The 22,719-nt window shown below is 31.8% G+C and overlaps 1 protein-coding gene across 2 annotated transcripts; it reads right to left on the bottom strand.

Annotated features, from left to right (window-relative positions):
• Positions 1-4,958: 4,958 nt before the first annotated feature.
• LOC134228519 (PI-stichotoxin-Hcr2i-like) lies at positions 4,959-15,018 on the bottom strand. Of its 2 annotated transcripts, none has more exons than XM_062710177.1 (5): positions 14,947-15,018; positions 10,213-10,255; positions 9,744-9,917; positions 9,538-9,613; positions 4,959-5,270 (listed from the first exon to the last, which is right to left on the bottom strand). In XM_062710177.1, exons 1-5 carry the CDS (start codon positions 14,989-14,991, stop codon positions 5,195-5,197), a joined length of 414 nt encoding a protein of 137 aa, XP_062566161.1. In that variant the 5' UTR covers positions 14,992-15,018; the 3' UTR covers positions 4,959-5,194. The 2 variants fall into 2 exon arrangements, with proteins under 2 accessions (XP_062566161.1, XP_062566160.1); XM_062710176.1 differs by lacking the exon at positions 14,947-15,018 and adding an exon at positions 11,918-11,993.
• Between the last annotated feature and the right edge of the window lie 7,701 nt (positions 15,019-22,719).

Genomic DNA, 22,719 nt, shown 5'->3' with positions numbered 1-22,719 from the left:
TCGCAATACAAAATAGTATAAAAAATATGTATATTTGAAAAAAAAAATCAGTGTAGTTCTCTTTTTACAAATGTTTTAAGGAAAATTATCTCCTTAAACATTTAGAATTTTTCATAGATAAATATAATGGTTAACTCGTTTGATTAATTCCAAGCAAATACGAGACATGTAAGCCGTTGTTTCCAATAGCCACCTGTATGTCATTGTTTATTTATATGCAGATGATTCCCTAACAAAAAAATACAATAGTTAACTATAGTTAACTATAATTAACTACAGTTTACTATAGTTAACTATAGTGATAACTTTGACACTTTGAAAACTTTGATTTACTATAGTGATAAATTTGACACTTTGAAAAACTTCATTGAAAACTTTGAAACTTTGAAAAACTTTATCGAAAACATTGACACATTAAAAAACTTTATCGAAAACTTTGATACTTTGAAAAACTTTGACGAAAACTTTGACACTTTGAAAAACTTTGGCGAAAACTTTGACACTTTGAAAAACCTTGGCAAAAACTTTGACACTTTGAAAAACTTTATCGAAAACTTTGACACTTTGAAAAACTTTGGTGAAAACTTAGACACTTTGAAAAACTTTGACACTTTGAAAAACTTTGGCAAAAACTTTGACACTTTGAAAAACTTTGACGAAAACTTTGACACTTTGAAAAACTTTGGCAAAAACTTTGACACTTTGAAAAACTTTGGAGAAAACTTTGACACTTTGAAAAACTTTGGCGAAAACTTTGACACTTTCAAAAACTTTGACGACAATTTTGACACTTTGAAAAACTTTGGAGAAAACTTTGACACTTTGAAAAACTTTGGCGAAAACTTTGACACTTTGAAAAACTTTATCGAAAACTTTGACACTTTGAAAAACTTTGGAGAAAACTTTGACACTTTGAAAAACTTTGGCGAAAACTTTGACTCTTTGAAAAACTTTATCGAAAACTTTGACACTTTGAAAAACTTTTGTGAAAACTTTGACACTTTCAAAAACTTTGACGAAAACTTTGACACTTTGAAAAACTTTGGCGAAAACTTTGACACTTTGAAAAACTTTATCTAAAACTTTTACACTTTGAAAAATTTTTGACGACAACTTTGACACTTTGAAAAACTTTGGCGAAAACTTTGACACTTTGAAAAACTTTGATGAAAACTTTGACACTTTGAAAAACTTTGGCGAAAACTTTGACACTTTCAAAAACTTTGACGACAATTTTGACACTTTGAAAAACTTTGGAGAAAACTTTGACACTTTGAAAAACTTTGGCGAAAACTTTGACACTTTGAAAAACTTTATCGAAAACTTTGACACTTTGAAAAACTTTGGAGAAAACTTTGACACTTTGAAAAACTTTGGCGAAAACTTTGACTCTTTGAAAAACTTTATCGAAAACTTTGACACTTTGAAAAACTTTTGTGAAAACTTTGACACTTTCAAAAACTTTGACGAAAACTTTGACACTTTGAAAAACTTTGGCGAAAACTTTGACACTTTGATTTACTATAGTTAAGTATAGTAAACTATAGTAAACTATAGTAAACTATAGTTAACTATAGTTAGCTATAGTTAACTATAGTATTTTTTCTTAGGGTTGTTTTTGTTGAGTAACTTATTCATTAGTCTTAGTAATACTCACAAACAAGTGGCCTGAGGATAGGCCGGACAGGTCTGAAAAGTACATGCTCCAACAAGACAGGCTATTTCAGGACAGACTGAAATTTAGTATAAAAATACGTCATCTCACTTAGTGTTCAAAGTTCCACCCTTCATATCATCTCTATATATTTCACATGTTCATTGTGTAATTCTTATGAAATACATATCAAAAGAATCAATATCTGTTAACCCCTTACATGGCATTTCTACACATTTCTAAGCCTCTAGTGTGAAAAACATGTATAATGTAAAAAAAATATACATAGTTTTGTTAAAACTACAGAAATCTAGGACTTCAAGATCATTGGGATTGATCTGTTCCTTAAACTTTAACCTGGTCTCTTGATTGGGAAAATATAGGTCAGATCTAACATCCGAAGCAAGTCTGGTATTGTCCATCACTAGAGGCCTCATCCATGCAAGTTTGGTTTAGGTAGGACTTATAGTTACTTGGAAATGAAATGTAGGTCAGATCCAGAATTCAAAGCAGGTCTGGTAGTGTCCATCCCTAGATGCATTATCCATGCAAGTTTGGTCCGGGTAGGGCGTATAGTTCCTTGAAAATAGACCTACTCCAAACACTTTAACCCGGTCACTCATCTGAAAAATGTAGGTCAGATCCAGCATCCGAAGCAAGGCTGGTAGTGTCCATCCCTAGGTGCATCACGCATGCAAGTTTTGTTCAGGTAAGGCTTATAATTCCTTGGTAGTGGACCTGCTCAAAAACTTTAACCTGGTCACTCATCTGAAAAATGTAGGTCAGATCCAGCATCTGAAGCAAGTCTTGTGTGTTCATCCCTAGATGCATCATACATGCAAGTTTAGTTCAGGTAGGGCTTCTAGTTCCTTGGGAATGGACCTGCTCAAAAACTTTAACCTGGTCACTCATCTGGAAAATGTAGGTCAGATCCAGCATCTTAAGCAAGTCTTGTGTGTCCATCCCTAGATGCATCAGACATGCAAGTTTAGTTCATATAGGGCTTCTAGTTCCTTTGGAATGGACCTGCTCCAAAAACTTTAACCTTGTCACTCATCTAGAAAATGTAGGTCAGATCCAGCATCCGAAGCAAGTCTGGTGTGTCCATCCCCAGATTAATCATACTTGCAAGTTTTGTCCGGGTAGGGCTTATAGTTCCTTGGAAATGGACTTGCTCCAAAAACATGAACCTGGTCATTCATCTGGAAAACGTAGGTCAGATCCAGCACCTGAAGCAAGTCTGGTAGTGTCCATCCCTAGGTGCATCATGCATGCAAGTTTTGTCCGGGTAGGGCTTATAAATCCTCGGGAATGGACCTGCTCCAAAAACTTGAACCTGGTCACTCATCTGGAAAATGTAGGTCAGATCCAGCATCCGAAGCATTGTTTCCTAAACAATGCTTTGGAGAGGTATATACAAAAAAATTATCAAAATCTTTGTCACTTCATATTGGAAAATACCCAGCCCTATTTACCTGTTTCAAGTTATATAACACTAACTCCGTAGTACATGTATGTACAGAGACTGAACTCAGAGAGGCATCTTGCGTGTGCAATACAAAGAATAATTTGGTTTTTGACACTTAAAATCACATAAAGATGTAGAGTGTTCATGAATCTTGATAGATACTTTTCAGGCATAACGGTGGTAAAGAGTGTTCATGGAGTTTTGACACTTTACAATTTGTATCTTTTTTTAGGTTAGGGAATAACATGTCAGCGAGTTATCATTGACAATTCTCTACACATTTTAACATGTTTTACACACATAGCATAAGTGTAAACTGACCGCAGCTATCGACAATCGTACACATTAATTACGTCAGTACCTAACGTTTACATTTTCCAATATCTTTCTTAGATGAACCTTTTGAAGAGAAAATTTTATTTGGGAGTCAGAGGTCATAGCGCGACCAAATCACAGAGCGAGGTGATATTTTGTCTACATATTTCCGTCACGGTGCAACTTGTTTTGGAATATTTTCAAGTTAATAACGATGAAAAAGATAAAATGATAAACAATATGGGTATTTTTTAATCACGAGATGACCAATTTATCTTCTTTCCATGTTAATTAGGTTTGAATACTATAATTAGCCTAAAACCACACTTACCTTTTCAACAAGAAAGTCCTTTAGAGTTATTTAAACTAAAGCAGACGATACCACCACTTTTGACTTCAAATATTTTAAGAACTAATGAAATTCTTAGATAATTCTTAGCAGCGATCATCGTTCTTTCAATATATACATATATTTTCTGAACCAGAGTGCTACACATGAATGTGAACATTCAAACATTCGAATTTCCACGACGAAACAACTTCTAGGTTATTGTGCACCACAATAGCAATACGGCGGCCCTTCATGTAATAAATGCAGTTTTACTTCAAATCTCTTTGTCTCAAATGTAAATATAAATAATAAACAGCAATGTAAAAAGATCACTGGGAAATGAACTTTTGATTGGTACATGATCAAATCTACTGAGAAGCCCTTCGGACTTGTTGTTTATTTCTTAAGTATATGAAAGAACTATATGCGGTATATTGCATATTTTTGCCCCCACAAAAGTCAAATTTTGAAAACTTCCTGAAATGTGCTGAATTCAATAAATTGTATGAGAAATATAAGTTAACAGAAAATATTATAGTGTCAAAGCAGTGTATTCACAATTTTGGTTTTTATGACGTCATAAACTAGTCCGATTTTATATCCTTTTTTCAGAAAGAGGACAAAATGGACAAAATTTCAACAATTTAAGCTTTAACATTTTTAGAGCGCAAGTTTGTTCAGGAACAATATTGACATATTTCATTGATATTATCATTCTACACATTATATCAAAATATTGATCCTGAACACACATGCGCTCGGTGACTTTTACTCAAAATATCGACAAAATATGTACATTTTTCTGTAAAATTCATAAAAAAAATAAAATTTACGTCATGTTTGTGACGTCATTACGTACATATGGCGTCATTACTTATGAAAATATTCAGTGCTTTGACGTCATTACTTATGAAAATATTCAGTGCTTTGAAGTCAGCATATACTCCCCTGTTTAAGAACCTAATTAAATGTATCTCCATCAAAGTTTGATTTGGGGGGGGGGGGGGGGCAAATATTGGTTATTACCGAATAAAGTTCTTTATGGCTTTTGTTTGATCAAACACCAATCTTAATTTATTGTGCTGCATCACTAATGCAAAAGTAACAAAAAATGAAACATGAAACACATCTGTCGAAATAATTTGACACAGAAAATAACTCGCAATGGAAGGAGATTAAAAAAGGATTGTCATGTGCATATCCTAAAATTTAATTGGTTGCAACTTTGTTAATCCCTGAATGTTTTTTTTTATAATTGCAATTAGATGATACATGTAAGGATTTTTGAATTTCCTGGACGCTGATTAATGCAGTCATAATTGTTAACTCTGATTTAGATGATAAAAGTTATTGAGTGATACAGTGTAAGGCTGAGTGTTATTATTTTTTTTATTATTCGCACCATGTTTTGTGCACTGATTATGAATTAACCTCTGCTGAAACAACGGTTAGAGACGTCTTCTCCGTCATATATCCAAACAGATGTGCATGGGCAAACAGCACTGTGAAAAAAGGAAGAATAATTAATGTATATACATATAATATAAGAATTATTGTAAACACACAGAATCAGGAAAGCAGAGGTTGAGACTATATTTGTTTTACATGTAAAATAGTACTATTAATGGAGGAAATGTCTATTTTTGTTTATGAGTCAATTAGTCTGATATTTCACACTGTAATGTAACCTTAAAATCCTTAGTTATTATAATAATTAGAGCTATACCTGTGATGCTTACATCTTTTAAGTATCTATTTGAATTGTGTGTGCTTGCTTGCATAATATAACGGTATGTGCATGTAACATCATAAGTTATATGCAAACTAAGAAAGATCAAAAATTATTTCTACGAAAGACACTCCTTACTTTTGCAATGTTATAAGCTCATCACCATGTAAAAATTTTAAAAGAATTTTTTTGATGAAAAAGATAGATTAATACAGATAATTTTATGAAATATACAAATAATCGCTCTTAAGTTAAGGCGGACAAGTAAGTATATTTGTTTGAAATTAGATTACACCTGAGTACAATCTGTTTGAACGCCACCATGCGATCAACTTTAAGACTAAAAATCCCACAATGGTTTTGAAATACTATACAATGGCACTAAAAGACCAAATTAAGCCACAATTTAAAAAAGCACACCAGCACCCCAAAATTGTTCACAAAAAATAATGGAAATAATAGCTATTCAGAGATTAGTTAAGTCCAGAGTGAGACGATGCGGCAGCCAGGATAATTCTCCTGGTATAAGGGACATTGTTAGATAAATCAGATATCAAATCAGCTTATCGATTTATACCAGCTCTTACATCTCATTTTCAATTATTACGTTGTAAATTTCAAGATAAACACTATTTTGAGAAAACCATACCCTTGTCACCCCAATCACTTGTGCAGTCTGAACAAAATGCTACTGAACAACCTAGATAACCTTACATAACCCCGAATTTTTAGCTGTTGTTCACTTAGTTTCAAATGACTTGACAGGGAAAACCTGGTTAAAGAAATAAACTGCACTTTCCTGCGCCACAATACATTGTTATTTTGTGTCTTTTACCTCTTTTAAAAGGAGGAAAGGCTTACAATCTGAATTACTCAGTGTCAGTAAGTACTATCGACCAGGGAGAATTTTTTGAAAACAGGGTCAACAGATATGTCCAAGGTCATTCCCATTTGTTAGTTGTAAAGTATTGTGAATTCACATGGGTCGATGTGCTCAACACAGGGCCTCAGTCTTGGCTTTATGTGTTTGCATTCGGTTGTGATCTTAGTCCTTCTGTGTGATTTGCGAACAATATGGCCATTGTATGTAATGTATCTCCGATTTCTATAGACCATTCAGTGATTGTTGTGTTGGAAATTTGAATATGTTATTAGTAAACTAGGTTCAATCAAGAGTATACGGGGATTTATCACGGGTTTTATTCCATACACCCTGAGGCCGAAGCCAGAAGGTTGCATGGAATACAACCCGGGGCAATTCGGCCTCAGGGTGTATGGAATGAAACCCGAGATAAATCCCCGTACATCCTTGCTTGGACCCGGACAACGAATTTATTTCCTCTGTACCAATAAAATTCTTTGTCACCAGCAGTCTTATTTACTGTTTTTCAATCTATCGATAAATTAACTAAGTAACACAATAGCTCGTGACGTCATAGTATTTGGTTTTTATCATAGAGAGGAACCATGCAGTGTGCAGTTTTTATCTACCCCCGGCTTCAGTCGGGTGCACGGAAATTTACGAGCTACATAGGAAATAATAGTAATAGTACTTCTGCTAAGTTGAATAAATGTGTAATGAATTTGAGAGCATTTTTGTACATTCCGAAAGGCAAAGCAATATAGTCGAAAAGCTTATAAATGGTATGAATTGTAGAAAAAAATCTAATACGTTTCTTTGTGGAGGTACATGTAGCAATCAACTCAAATGCTAAAAAGAACTTAAAATTGGTAGTGGTCATGTCAACATCCCGACTGTTCAATAAATTAAAGTTATAAATTGCAAAGGTTAGAAAAGATTTTTGCCCCCTTATACGAAGTTTCGGGGGAATATAGTTTTTGTCGTGTCCGTTCATTTGTCTGTCTGTCTGTCTCTCTGTTTGTCTGTTTGTCCGCAAAACTTTAACCTTGCCCATAACTTTTGATTTAGTGAAGGTATGACTTTAACATTTCACATGTGTATTTTCTTAAAGTACCACCGATTACCTTGACTTTTTGACTTGTACTTATTGAAAAAAACTTTAACATTGGCCTACTTTCAAGTCTCCATATCAGTGAAATATTCTGGAGAGGGACGTTAAACAGTATACAATCAATCAATCAATCAATCAAGTCCTTAATTGTATGCCAGTGAGAATACCCTACTTTTTGTTCCAATTAATTAAATTTGCATTGATTTTTAACAATAAATGATCAATTTTCCATCTTCAATGTCTTTTTTGTAGTTTATATATTTGTCTTTTCAACTCTAAGACTAAAAGAACAAGATTTTTTCTTCAAAACAAAGTATGAATTAAAACTAAGAAAAATTCACTGGTATTTAGTAGTTTTTGCCCGGCCCTTTTTTGTTTAAAATAAACAAAGTAATATCGCAAGTAAGTATATCGCAATACAAAATAGTATAAAAAATATGTATATTTGAAAAAAAAAATCAGTGTAGTTCTCTTTTTACAAATGTTTTAAGGAAAATTATCTCCTTAAACATTTAGAATTTTTCATAGATAAATATAATGGTTAACTCGTTTGATTAATTCCAAGCAAATACGAGACATGTAAGCCGTTGTTTCCAATAGCCACCTGTATGTCATTGTTTATTTATATGCAGATGATTCCCTAACAAAAAAATACAATAGTTAACTATAGTTAACTATAATTAACTACAGTTTACTATAGTTAACTATAGTGATAACTTTGACACTTTGAAAACTTTGATTTACTATAGTGATAAATTTGACACTTTGAAAAACTTCATTGAAAACTTTGAAACTTTGAAAAACTTTATCGAAAACATTGACACATTAAAAAACTTTATCGAAAACTTTGATACTTTGAAAAACTTTGACGAAAACTTTGACACTTTGAAAAACTTTGGCGAAAACTTTGACACTTTGAAAAACCTTGGCAAAAACTTTGACACTTTGAAAAACTTTATCGAAAACTTTGTCACTTTGAAAAACTTTGACAATTTGAAAAACTTTGACAAAACTTTGACACTTTGAAAAACTTTGGCAAAAACTTTGACACTTTGAAAAACTTTGACGAAAACTTTGACACTTTGAAAAACTTTGGCAAAAACTTTGACACTTTGAAAAACTTTGGAGAAAACTTTGACACTTTGAAAAACTTTGGCGAAAACTTTGACACTTTCAAAAACTTTGACGACAATTTTGACACTTTGAAAAACTTTGGAGAAAACTTTGACACTTTGAAAAACTTTGGCGAAAACTTTGACACTTTGAAAAACTTTATCGAAAACTTTGACACTTTGAAAAACTTTGGAGAAAACTTTGACACTTTGAAAAACTTTGGCGAAAACTTTGACTCTTTGAAAAACTTTATCGAAAACTTTGACACTTTGAAAAACTTTTGTGAAAACTTTGACACTTTCAAAAACTTTGACGAAAACTTTGACACTTTGAAAAACTTTGGCGAAAACTTTGACACTTTGAAAAACTTTATCTAAAACTTTTACACTTTGAAAAATTTTTGACGACAACTTTGACACTTTGAAAAACTTTGGCGAAAACTTTGACACTTTGAAAAACTTTGATGAAAACTTTGACACTTTGAAAAACTTTGGCGAAAACTTTGACACTTTCAAAAACTTTGACGACAATTTTGACACTTTGAAAAACTTTGGAGAAAACTTTGACACTTTGAAAAACTTTGGCGAAAACTTTGACACTTTGAAAAACTTTATCGAAAACTTTGACACTTTGAAAAACTTTGGAGAAAACTTTGACACTTTGAAAAACTTTGGCGAAAACTTTGACTCTTTGAAAAACTTTATCGAAAACTTTGACACTTTGAAAAACTTTTGTGAAAACTTTGACACTTTCAAAAACTTTGACGAAAACTTTGACACTTTGAAAAACTTTGGCGAAAACTTTGACACTTTGATTTACTATAGTTAAGTATAGTAAACTATAGTAAACTATAGTAAACTATAGTTAACTATAGTTAGCTATAGTTAACTATAGTATTTTTTCTTAGGGTTGTTTTTGTTGAGTAACTTATTCATTAGTCTTAGTAATACTCACAAACAAGTGGCCTGAGGATAGGCCGGACAGGTCTGAAAAGTACATGCTCCAACAAGACAGGCTATTTCAGGACAGACTGAAATTTAGTATAAAAATACGTCATCTCACTTAGTGTTCAAAGTTCCACCCTTCATATCATCTCTATATATTTCACATGTTCATTGTGTAATTCTTATGAAATACATATCAAAAGAATCAATATTTACCTTTAGTGTTACAAATTCTATTACAAAGCTGTCTTGTTTGAAAGTTGTTTGCATTTCCCCCACAGCATCCATAGGTGAAGGAACGACAGGTGCCCCTTCTGGTGTCGTAGTAATACCGGGGACAGGAACCTCTGCACGGACCAGGCTCACGAGGTAAACTACAGATTGGATTGGCTAAATCAACAAGAGAATGAAAAACAGCTTTTCAAGTTTTTCATTTTAAAAAGAGCATAACCTATTCCTGATTGAGCAAGTGTTAGAGCAATAATTTTATTTCTTATTTCAAATAATACACAGAATAATTAATATAATCATGGTTTTAATAATATATGATAGAATTTTGGACCTGCTTCCACAGAAGGCTCAATAATGTTATTAATTGTATTTCTCTGTTTGGCGTTAGAATTGAATCAACAGAATGTAGACTTTCATTCATTTTGTATTTTTATGCATGCGCACAATTGCTTACATGGAGGACGCCTTGGAAGGTATCCTTGTCCGTTGACCACGACCTAAAATCAAATAATAGCATACATCTTTAAATAGATAGACACTGAAACTCATACTTTTTGTTGGATAAAATTTAGAATTTTAATGCTAATATTATACCATTACAAAACTTATGTGTTTCCTGCAGATCTGCAGAAAATCTATTGAAAGTTTGTACATACATGTAGTAAACTAAATTGCTTGCAGCAAGAAGTATTTAAATATAACAGTTATTTGTTTGAACTAATATGCACTGATTTTTGCAAGTTAAGAATGACTAAAAAGAAATATCACCATGTTTCATGGTATTTTGCAAGAACACATTTTCAGATACTGCAAGCTTGAAAGAAACATTAACTTCTTTTATAGTTAAACAAGAGAGCGAAATCAAATTAAAAAAAAAAAAACAGAATCAGTCTAATTAGTGCAATAATAATACATTGCGCTCAAGGAGAACTTTTTCAGATCAAATTGATTCAATTCTAAAAGCTTTTTCTACAGTCAATACTTTTGTGTTTCACAGTTACATTTGTGTGAAACAACAAATATTTTATGCACATTGACTTCTCACTGATATTTACGTGTCCCTTCATGTATAAAGGAAATCAAAGCAAGACATCTTAAGATTTTCGTCTATGAAAAATAACTAAGTCATCGTATGACCGCGAAAGGCTTAAAGACCTCACCGTCATTGAGCAATATTTACATCCACTGAATATTTCCTCCTTTATTTCTTAAGAAATCCCACTGCGTTCATCACTGCATAAACTACAGTATGCAGGTCGCCTGTACAGATTTCTTAATCAGTGGCTGTTCCCTCAATGAAACGTATAAAGACGTTCGCATCATTAATAAGTAATTAATCTTTTTAATCCTACTTTAATTGATTATTTAAACAGATATAAATATAAACAATAAAATGCTTTCTTTGTTTGTTGCTTCCGTTCATTCCAGTAACAACAAACAAAGAAAACATTTTATTGTTTAATTAAGGGGGATTTAACACGTCAATGCCTACGATAACTCAAGATTTGGTTTTCAAAAGTTTCATTAGAAAGACCCTTGATGTTCATTTATGTCGCAAGGCTTGGTAAAAATGAATTAGTAAGCTTAAAACATGGTTTTTACTATAGCTTATGGATTAAATGTTCATAAAATCAATAGAATACTGTAAATGTATTATATTTAGCGTGTACGATATTTGGCGGAAATTCTTTTTTGAACAAGTTAGCGTAGATTTAATTTAGCACATTTCTTATCGTTCATATTTACGTATATAAGTACAAAACATTTAGCGTTGTACTTGAGTAAGCGGAAGTGTCTTTCCGCCAAAAGCGCTAAAAAGAATACACCGCGAAATGTAATACGTTTACAGTAACAAGAGACAAAAAGTATTTTGGTCTAAAATGATAGAATTAGTGAATATTATAATAAAACATATCTTATGTCTTGTCAAGAGAAAAATTAGAATTTAGAGAAACGCAGTTGCTAAAATATTTAAAACATTGCATATGAATTTACCAGGAGGAAGGCATGTAATCTAGCTTTTTAAAGTTCATGCTCCACATCGTTTTTTTAACTGATTAACAAATAATACAATAATTGTATATTTTAACCATAATTATTCTATTGAAAATAGAAACCCTGATAGCAAACTCAATGAAACCTTTTACAAAGAAACTTACAATTATAATGCTTAATAACAATCCACATAAAAACACTTGCTTCATTATAATCCCTTTCGACAGCTGTTTCATATTGTAATAATAATCAAACTTTATATACTTGTCAAATATCACCTACGAGTATATGGCGTTTACAGATGACCAACTTTGGCAAATGTTTCTAACGATGATTAATTATGAAGGATTTGTTAGTCACGATTGTACCTTAAAGCTATTGCAAGCACCGCCAGTCTAACAGGGCCTCGGTTTAGAATGTCAGCAAAGGAAATGCTCCTACGTCCCAAAGTGGATCCAAGATTCTAGGACCATCTTCTGACTTAGCATTTTAAGGCGCAGTCAGCCGTTTTAAATACATACGCTATCCCTTTCCAACCCTACACGAGTTTTAAAAGGTCAATGCGATCAATTGAAACCCATTCTCTTTAATGAAAACATTGTCACTTATTCATACCCTTTTCATAAAATGCATTGTACTTGAAAAAGTATTAGAAACATTATGTCGATATATTAATTAATGGAGAGAGTGTATAGTACTGTTTTTCTCCTTTAATCATAACCTTTGTTATTTCATAGTGTAGACCTATCTAATCCTTTTAACCATCGTTTACAATTTTTTAATCATCTCTTTCACCCCCTAAAATTACAGTAAAGAGGCTTCTTGGGACTTAACTGTGAAAAATGCAGAGTTTTCTTTGTCTTTACAAAACAATGTGCAAAAAGACTGTTTTCATTTCTCTAACGGTTATTTTAAAAAAGGCTTGATCAGATTCTTAATGACTTGCTAATTGTCCATGATAAAAAAATCCCCAATTATGACAACTGCTTTGACAAGATAGGGCACACCTTAAGTAAATGTGTTTCCATCTTGTTTCACTAAGGACTTGTTTTTGTACCTATGACTGCTTATTTTTCACCCGAAAAAGCTTCATTGTGTATGTACGCGATATGTATAATCCACCTGTTGTACGGTGTACGATACGGTCGTTCATATCGTTTTGAAATAATGAGACTCATTCGTTTTACTTGCTTTGCTAGAAGGTTGTTTTGATCTAGTTTGCTTTATTTATGATACGTAATCAACTGTAATATATCTGTTGCCTGAGGAGTAGAGAACTTTTATTTAATTGTGTTTCATATTGTAAAAAATATTTTTTGTGAGTCTGTAATATATGAAATCAAATCTCAAAATATACAATTTCAAAGATTTGATGAAAAAAGTTGGCCGAGTATCCGGTAAGTTTGGTGTATGTAGAAATTAGCAACAACAAGAAAGCAACCATTATACATGTTTTGAAAGAGGAGAACTGTACAGAAACTGTCGTATGTCGTTTAACATTTAACGTTGCTTGCGATACACACAGTCCTACAATTCATGCTTTCGAAAAATAACTTACTTTAGAATTATTAAAAACATTTCTTTGATTGAGAATCCAACATTAACAGCTACATACTGGTGGTTTGTGGTGGCTGTTGATCTAACTACAAGACTTTCAATGTTATAAAGTTATCCTTCAGCATGTACTGGTGTATTGAAGGTCTAGATAAGTTAAGAGGTCCAAAACTGCTTTAAATATGGTTTACCCCTTATATATAATTATTTGATTAGGGTATCTTAATTTTGATTTTGTGTATTAACCTGATCCTGATTCTTTTGTAATTCAGTTTGCAAAGTTTGTAATGTGGGCAGATATTCTGTAATACTCTGTAAATGTTTCAAAACGTACTGTGCATTATTTTTTGTATATATGTCACGTACAAATAATCCTTGAATATAAAGTTAAGATACCACAATGAAATACTCAGGATAAAGCAAGCATATATGATCATTCTATTAATTAATTTAAAAAGATGTAAATTCCAATTCATTAAATTGTGTGAGAAAATAAAGTGCAAATTTAAAGTAGGAATATGTATTTTTATACTTTTTTCCGGATTGCATTAATTAAAATAAATTTTAATTGCATTAAATTTTGTATGTTAATTTGTTTCCGATCTGCGCATTGAATTTCCATTGAGTATTTTTCAATACTTCCAATTACTTATGAAAGAAAAAAAAATCACTTACGTATCGAATGGGTTTGTTGTTCTTTTTTTTGAAAATAAAGATACCATTATTAATTTAGATGATATACTCATCGGTTGTTTTATCGTTTTTTTTTTCATAAAAAATCAGGTTCTTGTGGATTTTTTCATCCATTTCTTATACATATAGTTTCTATGGGCGTTGAACATGAGATTACTATATATTTGAAAAGTAGATCTAGAACGTCAGTTATTTAAGTTATAGGGTAGAAAATATTAAGCGACTGTTAAATACTAACAAAGGGAAAATGAAGATGATGCGTAATTATTTTGAATGTAAAAAGTGTTCTTCTTTTTAAAAGACTACGAGTAAATCTTTGTAACAAGGCTACCTAACTATCACTATATATGATTTAGAGTTAATTTCCGTCTGTTGTAAACATACATTAATTTTTTAAATGCGTTTCATTTTTTATTAAACGGTGTTATTTTGACATCCCTCTTGAGCTGACAGCTGTCAAAGTTTGAAAACGTAGGAATATCAGTGTTTTTGTTATCAATTAATTGATTAATTGAATATATATAATTAATTAATTCATTATTTATTTAGTTATTATTTATCTCTTTTTATTTATTTTGCTGTAGAAATACTATGTTTTTTTTAACCAAACAGTTTTACCTGTCTTTTTTTTCCCTATGTAAATCAGAGAATCATAAATACTCTTATGTGGCACCTGTCAAACATGCAGGAACGGTTTGCACTTTTTCATGTTTGGTATATAAATGCATTTATTCAAATAAACAAATTGCAAACGTCATTGAAATATCCACCTCCCACGTTTAATTGATGGAAAAATTAAATAAAATATGTCGTAAGAATAATATTGTTTGTATTTGTCAACAATGTCATTCGTAAGGCTTACCTTAAGCTTCTGTAGCAATGAAGAACATCAATGATTAAGAAAGTTATGCGTATCATGCTTTTATGAATGAAAATAGAAACTTACAAGCAGTAAAGCTAACATCAATCCAAATAATATCTTTCTTTCCATTTTTCTTTGTTGGTACTTTCGACTCTCCTAAAATTATCCGGGATTTATATATTTTTGTGGTATAAAAAATCACGTGGTTGTTTCAGGTCACCTTTGTTAACAAATAAAGGAGTGCTTGATAAACATTTTATATTTTCTAAAAATCATTAATTTTATGATAGTTCTCTATTAACAAACCCAGAAAATAGCCTGGAGGAAAAAAAGCTATTCATATAATTATGAGTCATTATTCAATGGCAATAAGTAAATGCAATCAGTGTCTAAACAAATACGTTTATTTAAAAAAAAAAAGGGGGGGGGCATAAAACACGGATTTAGGAAATTAAAGAGATGGGTTCTGGTGGCTATCAAGTGTACGCATTGCCAATGGAACGGTCATATCAACCGTCTTAAGTATTAATCAAGTAACAATATATAGTCTGTGATCATATTTGACTTAAAACGAATGCTTCACAAATAACATGGAACCAGTGAGCCAAAAAATCAATAATCAATAAATAAAGATTGGTCTGCCGACCATATTTAATTGTTTTAATCGTTCTTAACACATCCGGAATAAATATATAATAAATAAATTGAATAAAAACGGTTATGAATAAAATAAGTAAATATATAAAAAGATGAATGAAGATTGAGCCACAGGGACTTGCTCCTGGCGTGTAAAAAATATCTATTAAAAAAAAACAAATGATATACTATAAACTACACAAGGAAGTACGCCATTTTGGACCTCTTCCTCGCTTCAACCTCTGTTTTCTTTATATTTTACCGTATTTTACTTACTCACCGCCGGGGATCTGTTAAATAATGATTATTCTAAAACCTCATGCTTAAATTTCCCCCTTGGGGCTTCTGCAATACACATTTCAGACTAAAAATAATCCAAACGCGCTCGTTAGGACAGTTGGTATGGACAGAAAGCGGAAGTAACATCGGCGTTTAACATTCGAATACGAATTAGTTCATTCGGCAATCCTCGATGGGCTTCGAATGTGCTTTCGCTTTCAGTCCATACCAACTGTCCTAACGGAAAAACCCCTACATAAACAAGTACATGGGCACAGACATTTTGGATACCCAAAGTTGTGCGGAGGAGAAAATGCAAGCTGGCGCGTGATTGGTCAATAAGAGAAAAAAATTGTTATGTATCTGACTAGTGAAATAAAGTTGATAAAAATCTCATATCAAGACTTGGGATTCTTTGAGATATATAGGAGTTACAGGTAAAAATTTGAAGGGAGGGGTGTCCTTTGGTTAGAGATTTTCATTTGGTGTCAAACGCACCTTGTTGTAAATAAATGGAAATTGAAAGTAAAAGTACCGCGTGACGGTATATTTTTTCTGGCATGTTTTGTTTTCCAATATCTCGAACTTTCACGACAAAAAGGCCATTTGCCCAAAATTCAAAATATGTATGAGTGACAGGGGCTCAAGTTTGTATGGAAGTGTATGAGAAAACATTTGGTGGTGTTTGTCCTATAGAGCGCGTTTGGATTATTTTTAGTCTGAAATGTGTATTGCAGAGGCTCCAAGGGGGAAATTTAAGCATGAGGTTTTAGAAGAATCATTGTTTAACAGATCCCCGGCGGTGAGTAAGTAAAATACGGTAAAATATAACGAAAACAGAGGTTGAAGCGAGGAAGGGGTCCAAAATGGCGTCCTTCCTTGTGTAGTTTATAGTATATCGTTTGTTGTTTAATAGATATTTTTTACACGCCAGGAGCAAGTCTATGTGATTGCACCATTGCACTAAAAGAATAATAGATATACAGCGTTCTGTTTTTTTTTTCCGGTGAATCAAAAAGTATACATCTATATCGTTTAATAAACATGCCTTACGGAGCATATTATTTTTGCTGTTTTACATTACATGTACATAGACTTTGTGTTGCTAAAGTTTGCAAAATTGTACGGCAGAATGCATTATGATATTTTACCTACCGCTACAGTATAATGTCACTTGAAATGTCACTTTAGTAAAATTTGAATTAAATTGGAGGGTTTAAGACAGACGTTTAGCCTTTTATAAATAATCAAAGCTTTAAAACAATGCCTCGAATGAGAACATCATTAAACGTCATTGGGCGCCAAGCTACTAAATATTTTTGAGTGCAGACAGGAAAATGTCCAAAAAGACAATGTTTTTTTAGACGCTGCTGGAAATTGTCTACACGTTCAAAGGAAGAAGTAATCCGAGGGTCGTAGAATGGAAGTTTTGACATTTTTAATGATCAACCTCATCCATAACTCAGTACCCCACTTATTACATGAACCTTATGTCAATGGGTTTTGCATTTTTCGATGATACCTTATCGCGTAATTGTGTAAACATTTATTTAAAGATCTTACGAAAATTTGAAAGAGGAGAAAGGCAATATAGAAGGAAAATAACAAATCTTGATATTTTATTGAAACTTTTATTTGTGAAAATTATAGCCCCTATAAAATGAATGATATAGAGCAATAATATCGTTAAAAGCAAGAAAAAGACTCGCATATGACAAAGAAGTGTCTTATTTTAATAAGGAACCTGACGACAGATCCCCCCCCCCCCCCTTTAAATCGTTTTTGGAGAAAGCAAAGCCTCGCTGTTTAGTTGTTATATTAAGATTCCTTTAAAATCTTCAATAATGTTTCCTTACGTCATACTATGTATGCCTACCTAGTAATGTAGGTATAACTTACCACATGGATTAACAACGAATCTTCTAGTAGTCTGGCCTTGCCTATGCACGTTTTGTACTGCCATCGAACAGAGTTAATTTTCACAATCTAATGGTCCTTACGACTTTCAATCAGAAGTTCGCTTGACGTAAAGTTCAAGAAATTGTCACATCATGTTTTCAAAGACGCAGATAGCAAAATTTCTAAATATTGAACATCATCTACATTCTTTCGAGACATCAACGGTGCGACGTCATCAAGTTATACGTCATCAATTTGATTTTAGCAATCATTCATGTAGTTTTGCAGGGGACGTCTCAAAGTTTTGTTAAAACGAAAGTCGTATGAGATAAATGGAACATCTATAATTGTGTGATTTGATATTAGCTTTATCCAACTTGTTGAAATAATGTATATTCGCTCGGCAAGCCTCTCAAATATATACACCATTTCAACTCGTTGGATAAAGCCAATATCAATAACACAAATATAAATTTTCTCTATATATTGACCTGATTTTTTTTTTTACATACTATTGAACAAAATATAGGAATTGAATCTGATATCATTATGTCATACTTCACAGTACATTATATATTTGTCTATAAATCAGTGAGTCCGCGAATTTTTCTTACAGCCCTTGTAATTTTCAACAAAATTAAAGTGACGTAAATTAAGTAAAACAAATAATAAGGTATCTTATCAGTCATTTGTAGAAGATGCCAGAGGACGGTTTAGTCAATATAATCCTTTTGGATATAACTTTTAATTACAAAATACAAAATTTAGGTGATATAAATTTTGAAGACGATAAAAGACCAGTTAAAAAATCACATGGTTATAAAATGTTAAATATTTTTTATACACTAAAAAGATAAACAAAACAGATACCTGAAGATGTAGTATATGACCTTGATTTAAAAGTGTGTATATCCAACTTTAAATAGATAAAGAGCAATTGCATTAATCATTTGAAAGTAATCCCTTATATGTAAAAAGATGAATGCTTTTCATTCGAGGGACCCAGTTATTTTCAAGACGTTGTGAAAACTTCAACTCACAGAACAGCAAAAAAGATAAATCATATAGTTATTTATTTCGAATAAATACGCAGTGCAGTTAAGATTCAAAATATGTGAAATTTTTAAAGATAAGAAATACAATCCTATTTACGATGGACGATTCTTTTCAAAAAATTTATGGATATATAAAAATGTAATGTGCATCGAATCTAGAGGTTGAGGACAGTTAGAGTTCTTTATTTAGACTTGCCACGTAATGTCTGAGTTACAATATTTTAGCAATTATACTTGCAGTTAAGAAGTCATTTGAGCAGTCCTATATTGCAAGGGCATAACCAAGCTAAAAATCTTTTCAACACTATATGTAATTTGTGAAAAGTGCTGCAATATGTAAATGCCAATATTTAATGCTAAAATTTAATTTTTTTTTTTTTGCTGGTCAACTACATAAAATATAGCTATGATTATTTTTTGCGAGAAGGATATGGAGAGAACAAACAGTATTCAATCTCAAAGTCCTTAAATTAATACAAAATAAGATCAGAGCAAACACGGACCTCCGAAACATCAGAGATGGGATCAGGCGCCATGGAGAAGTGAGCATTCCCTTTTGACCTGTCACACCCGCTGTGTGCTCCTTTTCATGATCAGGAAATAACGGGAAAATCCGTCGTCAATTCAGTGTAAAAAAATGGACTAATAATTAGTTTGTAAAACGTCAGTAAGCATTTGACTCAGTGATAAATTCGTTTGCTGACAAGGTCATTGTTTCGACCATAGATTTTACGAAATGATGACTTTAAACGAGGCGGCAAGATTTCTTGTGTTTCGCAGCACTTTTCAAATATCTTAATACTTCTTGAATATATATGTAAAAATTTAGCAAGACACATTGAGGGTATACCTTTGAAATAAATCGATTTATTAGTGCCTTTCTATTATTCCTTAATAAATCTCACGATAATATAATTTGTCTGGAGAATATACAGACAGTATATAAATAAAATAGTAAAATAAGCATCCCATCCTTTTCTTCATAACTGCAAATAACATTTTTTGAATACCATAGATATTTTTCATTCTACAGTGTGTGTGAATTGATCAGCCACTTACTGTTGTACAAACTGCGTCGTTTTGCGAGATGACATCACATTGGGAAATGCATTGCGATCGATGAATTCTATATATTTTGTTATATGGAATTTAACAACCGACAAAACTGCATGTAATAGTAAGATTTTATGCAGTTTAGAGCTGTCCAGCAGGGTAAATTAGCAAATAATTTTATTATTTGGTATTTCGAAGACCTTATATGTTTGTGTGACGTCATAGTAAACAGTCCCCGTTTACATTAGGCTCTGCCTTCTTACTGCTATCTAAACTGTGCTGTGTAAAAAATACTTAAAAGAAATTTTAGATCAATCCGTTTATACCAGGTGAAAAAGAACGAAAAGGTTTTATATATTAATCTAATATAATACATGGAAAAAATAAACCTTAAAGCAGAAAAGAGCATTTTTGAAAATATAGAAAAAATAGCTGTATACCTATACAAAACAAAAAAAAAAATGTTTCTGCTTTGATAGTATAATTATCATGATAAACCTATATCAATAGGAAAACACATTGTACTGTATACAACGTTACCCAGTAGGCAACATATTAAGTTTACCAGGGGCACACAAATTTAAATTTTCATTTAAAGGGTCATGATTCTGCGTACAAAATAATACCATAATATGATAGATGTTAGAAATCTTACTGCAAATATGAATCATATTATCTTAGGTACAATTAGTTTACTATCAGAGGTAGATTTAGTAACATTTAGCAAAAATGTCAAATGAATGCTTAAACAACACAAATTATATAACTGTCAAGTATGAAATGATTTTTTGACACTGCTAACATTTTCTGCTACAAATGCAATTACAGAGTTGAAAATTGCTTCGATTTCCCCCACAACATCCATAAATAAACTCTGTAAGGTGTCCGTTCTAGTATCATAGTATCTTGGACCGTAGCTTCTACAACTACCCGGTAAACGTTCCTATCTGTAAACTACAGATTGAACTTACTAAACAGAAAAAAATCAATATTACGATTTTAAGGTTTTATTCGATGATGTGTATAGAGGGTATTGAGATAACAAATAGTTTTAAAGATATATCTATAAATCGATATAAAATAGGAGCAGAGCAAAGACGGACTTCCAAAACATCAGAGGTAGGATCGGGTGCCATGGAGTGATGAGCATCCCCTGCCGACTCGGGTCAATGTATGTTTTTTTTAAATAATAAAGCATGCGTGAAATTGAATTTAGGTAGATATATAAAAACTGCCTCTAATTAAATTGTATTCAAAACAAGTAAAATGATTCATTGCTCCAGTGTAATTTTAAGAGCTTTGGAATGAAGCAATACAGAAGTATGGATGATATCAGAACCGATAGGAGGACCAGAACAGGTTTGATTTATGAACGCCGGGTGCTATCAAAGATACAAGGAATTCATTGTAAAATGATAATAGAATTCTTACACTCGTCATTTTGGAAATGAAGATATAGTTTGTTGGGTACTAGTACAGTGTGTCTACATAAATATGCTCACATCTATTTATTGCTTATTGTAAATGTGGTTAATATCATTTTTGCATTAATGGCTTTTATGCATCATTACTCAAAAGCCATGATAATAATTATTGATTGAAAATTAAATACAAATTGCACGCTTTTCGATGGCGTTAGTATCAATTACTGACAAAATTATTTGTAATTTATTAGAAGCCGTCAACAAATGTTAGAACTGTGTTGAATCATCTCTTTACATGATTAGAGACCATGTGCATCATATGGTTATACTTTCTCAAGTTTAATTAAATAAAGTATCTTTAATTAAAATTTGTGTATAAGATGTCATTCAAGATTATAAATTTTAAACTGTTACACATAGCAATTTATATGCGTGAAAATTATAATTATTGAATTATTTAAGAGATGTAATCTGTTTTGTTTTTTTCAGATGGTTATTGCATCTGTGTTAATATCATTAACCTAAGATATAAAAGTAACCAAAATTTTAAACTGTTACACATAGCAATTTATATGCGTGAAAATTATAATTATTGAATTATTTAAGAGCTGTAATCTGTTTTGTTTTTTTTCAGATGGTTATTGCATCTGTGATAATATCATTAACCTAAGATATAAAAGTAACCAATTTAAAAATCAAACAATAAATATGCACGAACAGGGCTGAATCATGGATACATGTAATAAAAATTCTAGAGATGAAATCAAATTTACAGATTTTACAGACTTTAACAGAGTTGACGATATATAAAACATCACCTTAGTGTTGATATAGGAATGTGACCACAGGAATAAGAAAAGGTAACAGGGGGAGGAATGAAATAATTTTATGTATCATACGTGCACAGTTAAGCTGTTTATTGAAGATAATTTTGTACAGTCAGCTAAGCATCTCAATATATATATTAAAAGATGTAGCTTTCTCTATACAATCTCTTATTTTGAGTCCCCATGACTATAATTGTTTGCTTGGAAATTTGAATTTGGCAGAAGGCAGATGGACCAATCAACTTTGAAGCATACTCCCATCATAAATGTAATATATAGTAAAATTCTGTTAAATAACTGAAAAATCCAGAAATCGGCAATATCAAAGATGTTGAATTACGTGTTTGAAAAATATTTTGCATATTTCTGACGTTTTTGTCAACTCATTATTACATTAAAGACTCTGAAAATATGGTATTGCTCCTAAATACATTTCAATTTTCTGTCCAACAATTGCACTGTTATATTTTCCATTTTTAGCATGCAAGTAAGCAATACAATAATTTATTTTTGCTAGAAACATTATATTTTCAAAGCATCAAGGGTATGACTGATTAATGGCAAATAATGGATAATGAAATGTGGAGGCATCAATTGAGAAACAAATTAACTTGCATTGAGAGAAGAGTAAAGCTGCTGACGATTCGTAAAAGGAATGTGTCCTCCATTTTTGTTTGAAGAACC

Source organism: Saccostrea cucullata, unplaced genomic scaffold (assembly GCF_032062105.1).
Source record: "Saccostrea cucullata isolate Sc308-1 unplaced genomic scaffold, CSIRO_AGI_Scuc_v1 ctg213, whole genome shotgun sequence".
NCBI lineage: Eukaryota > Metazoa > Mollusca > Bivalvia > Ostreida > Ostreidae > Saccostrea > Saccostrea cuccullata.
The sequence above is the reverse complement of the archived record's forward strand: the minus strand, read 5'-3'. Positions and strand labels throughout refer to the sequence as shown.

Bases quoted from the DNA above. Each gene is read 5' to 3' on its own strand.
- LOC134228519 (XM_062710176.1), bottom strand. From the start codon at position 11,989: ATGAAACAGCTGTCGAAAGGGATTATAATGAAGCAAGTGTTTTTATGT. The intron at 9,614-9,743 runs GTAAATATTGAT...ACTAAATTTCAG, and splicing joins TAGAATTTGTAACACTAAAG to TCTGTCCTGAAATAGCCTGT. The intron at 5,271-9,537 runs GTGAGTATTACT...CTTTTTTCACAG, and splicing joins TATCCTCAGGCCACTTGTTT to TGCTGTTTGCCCATGCACAT.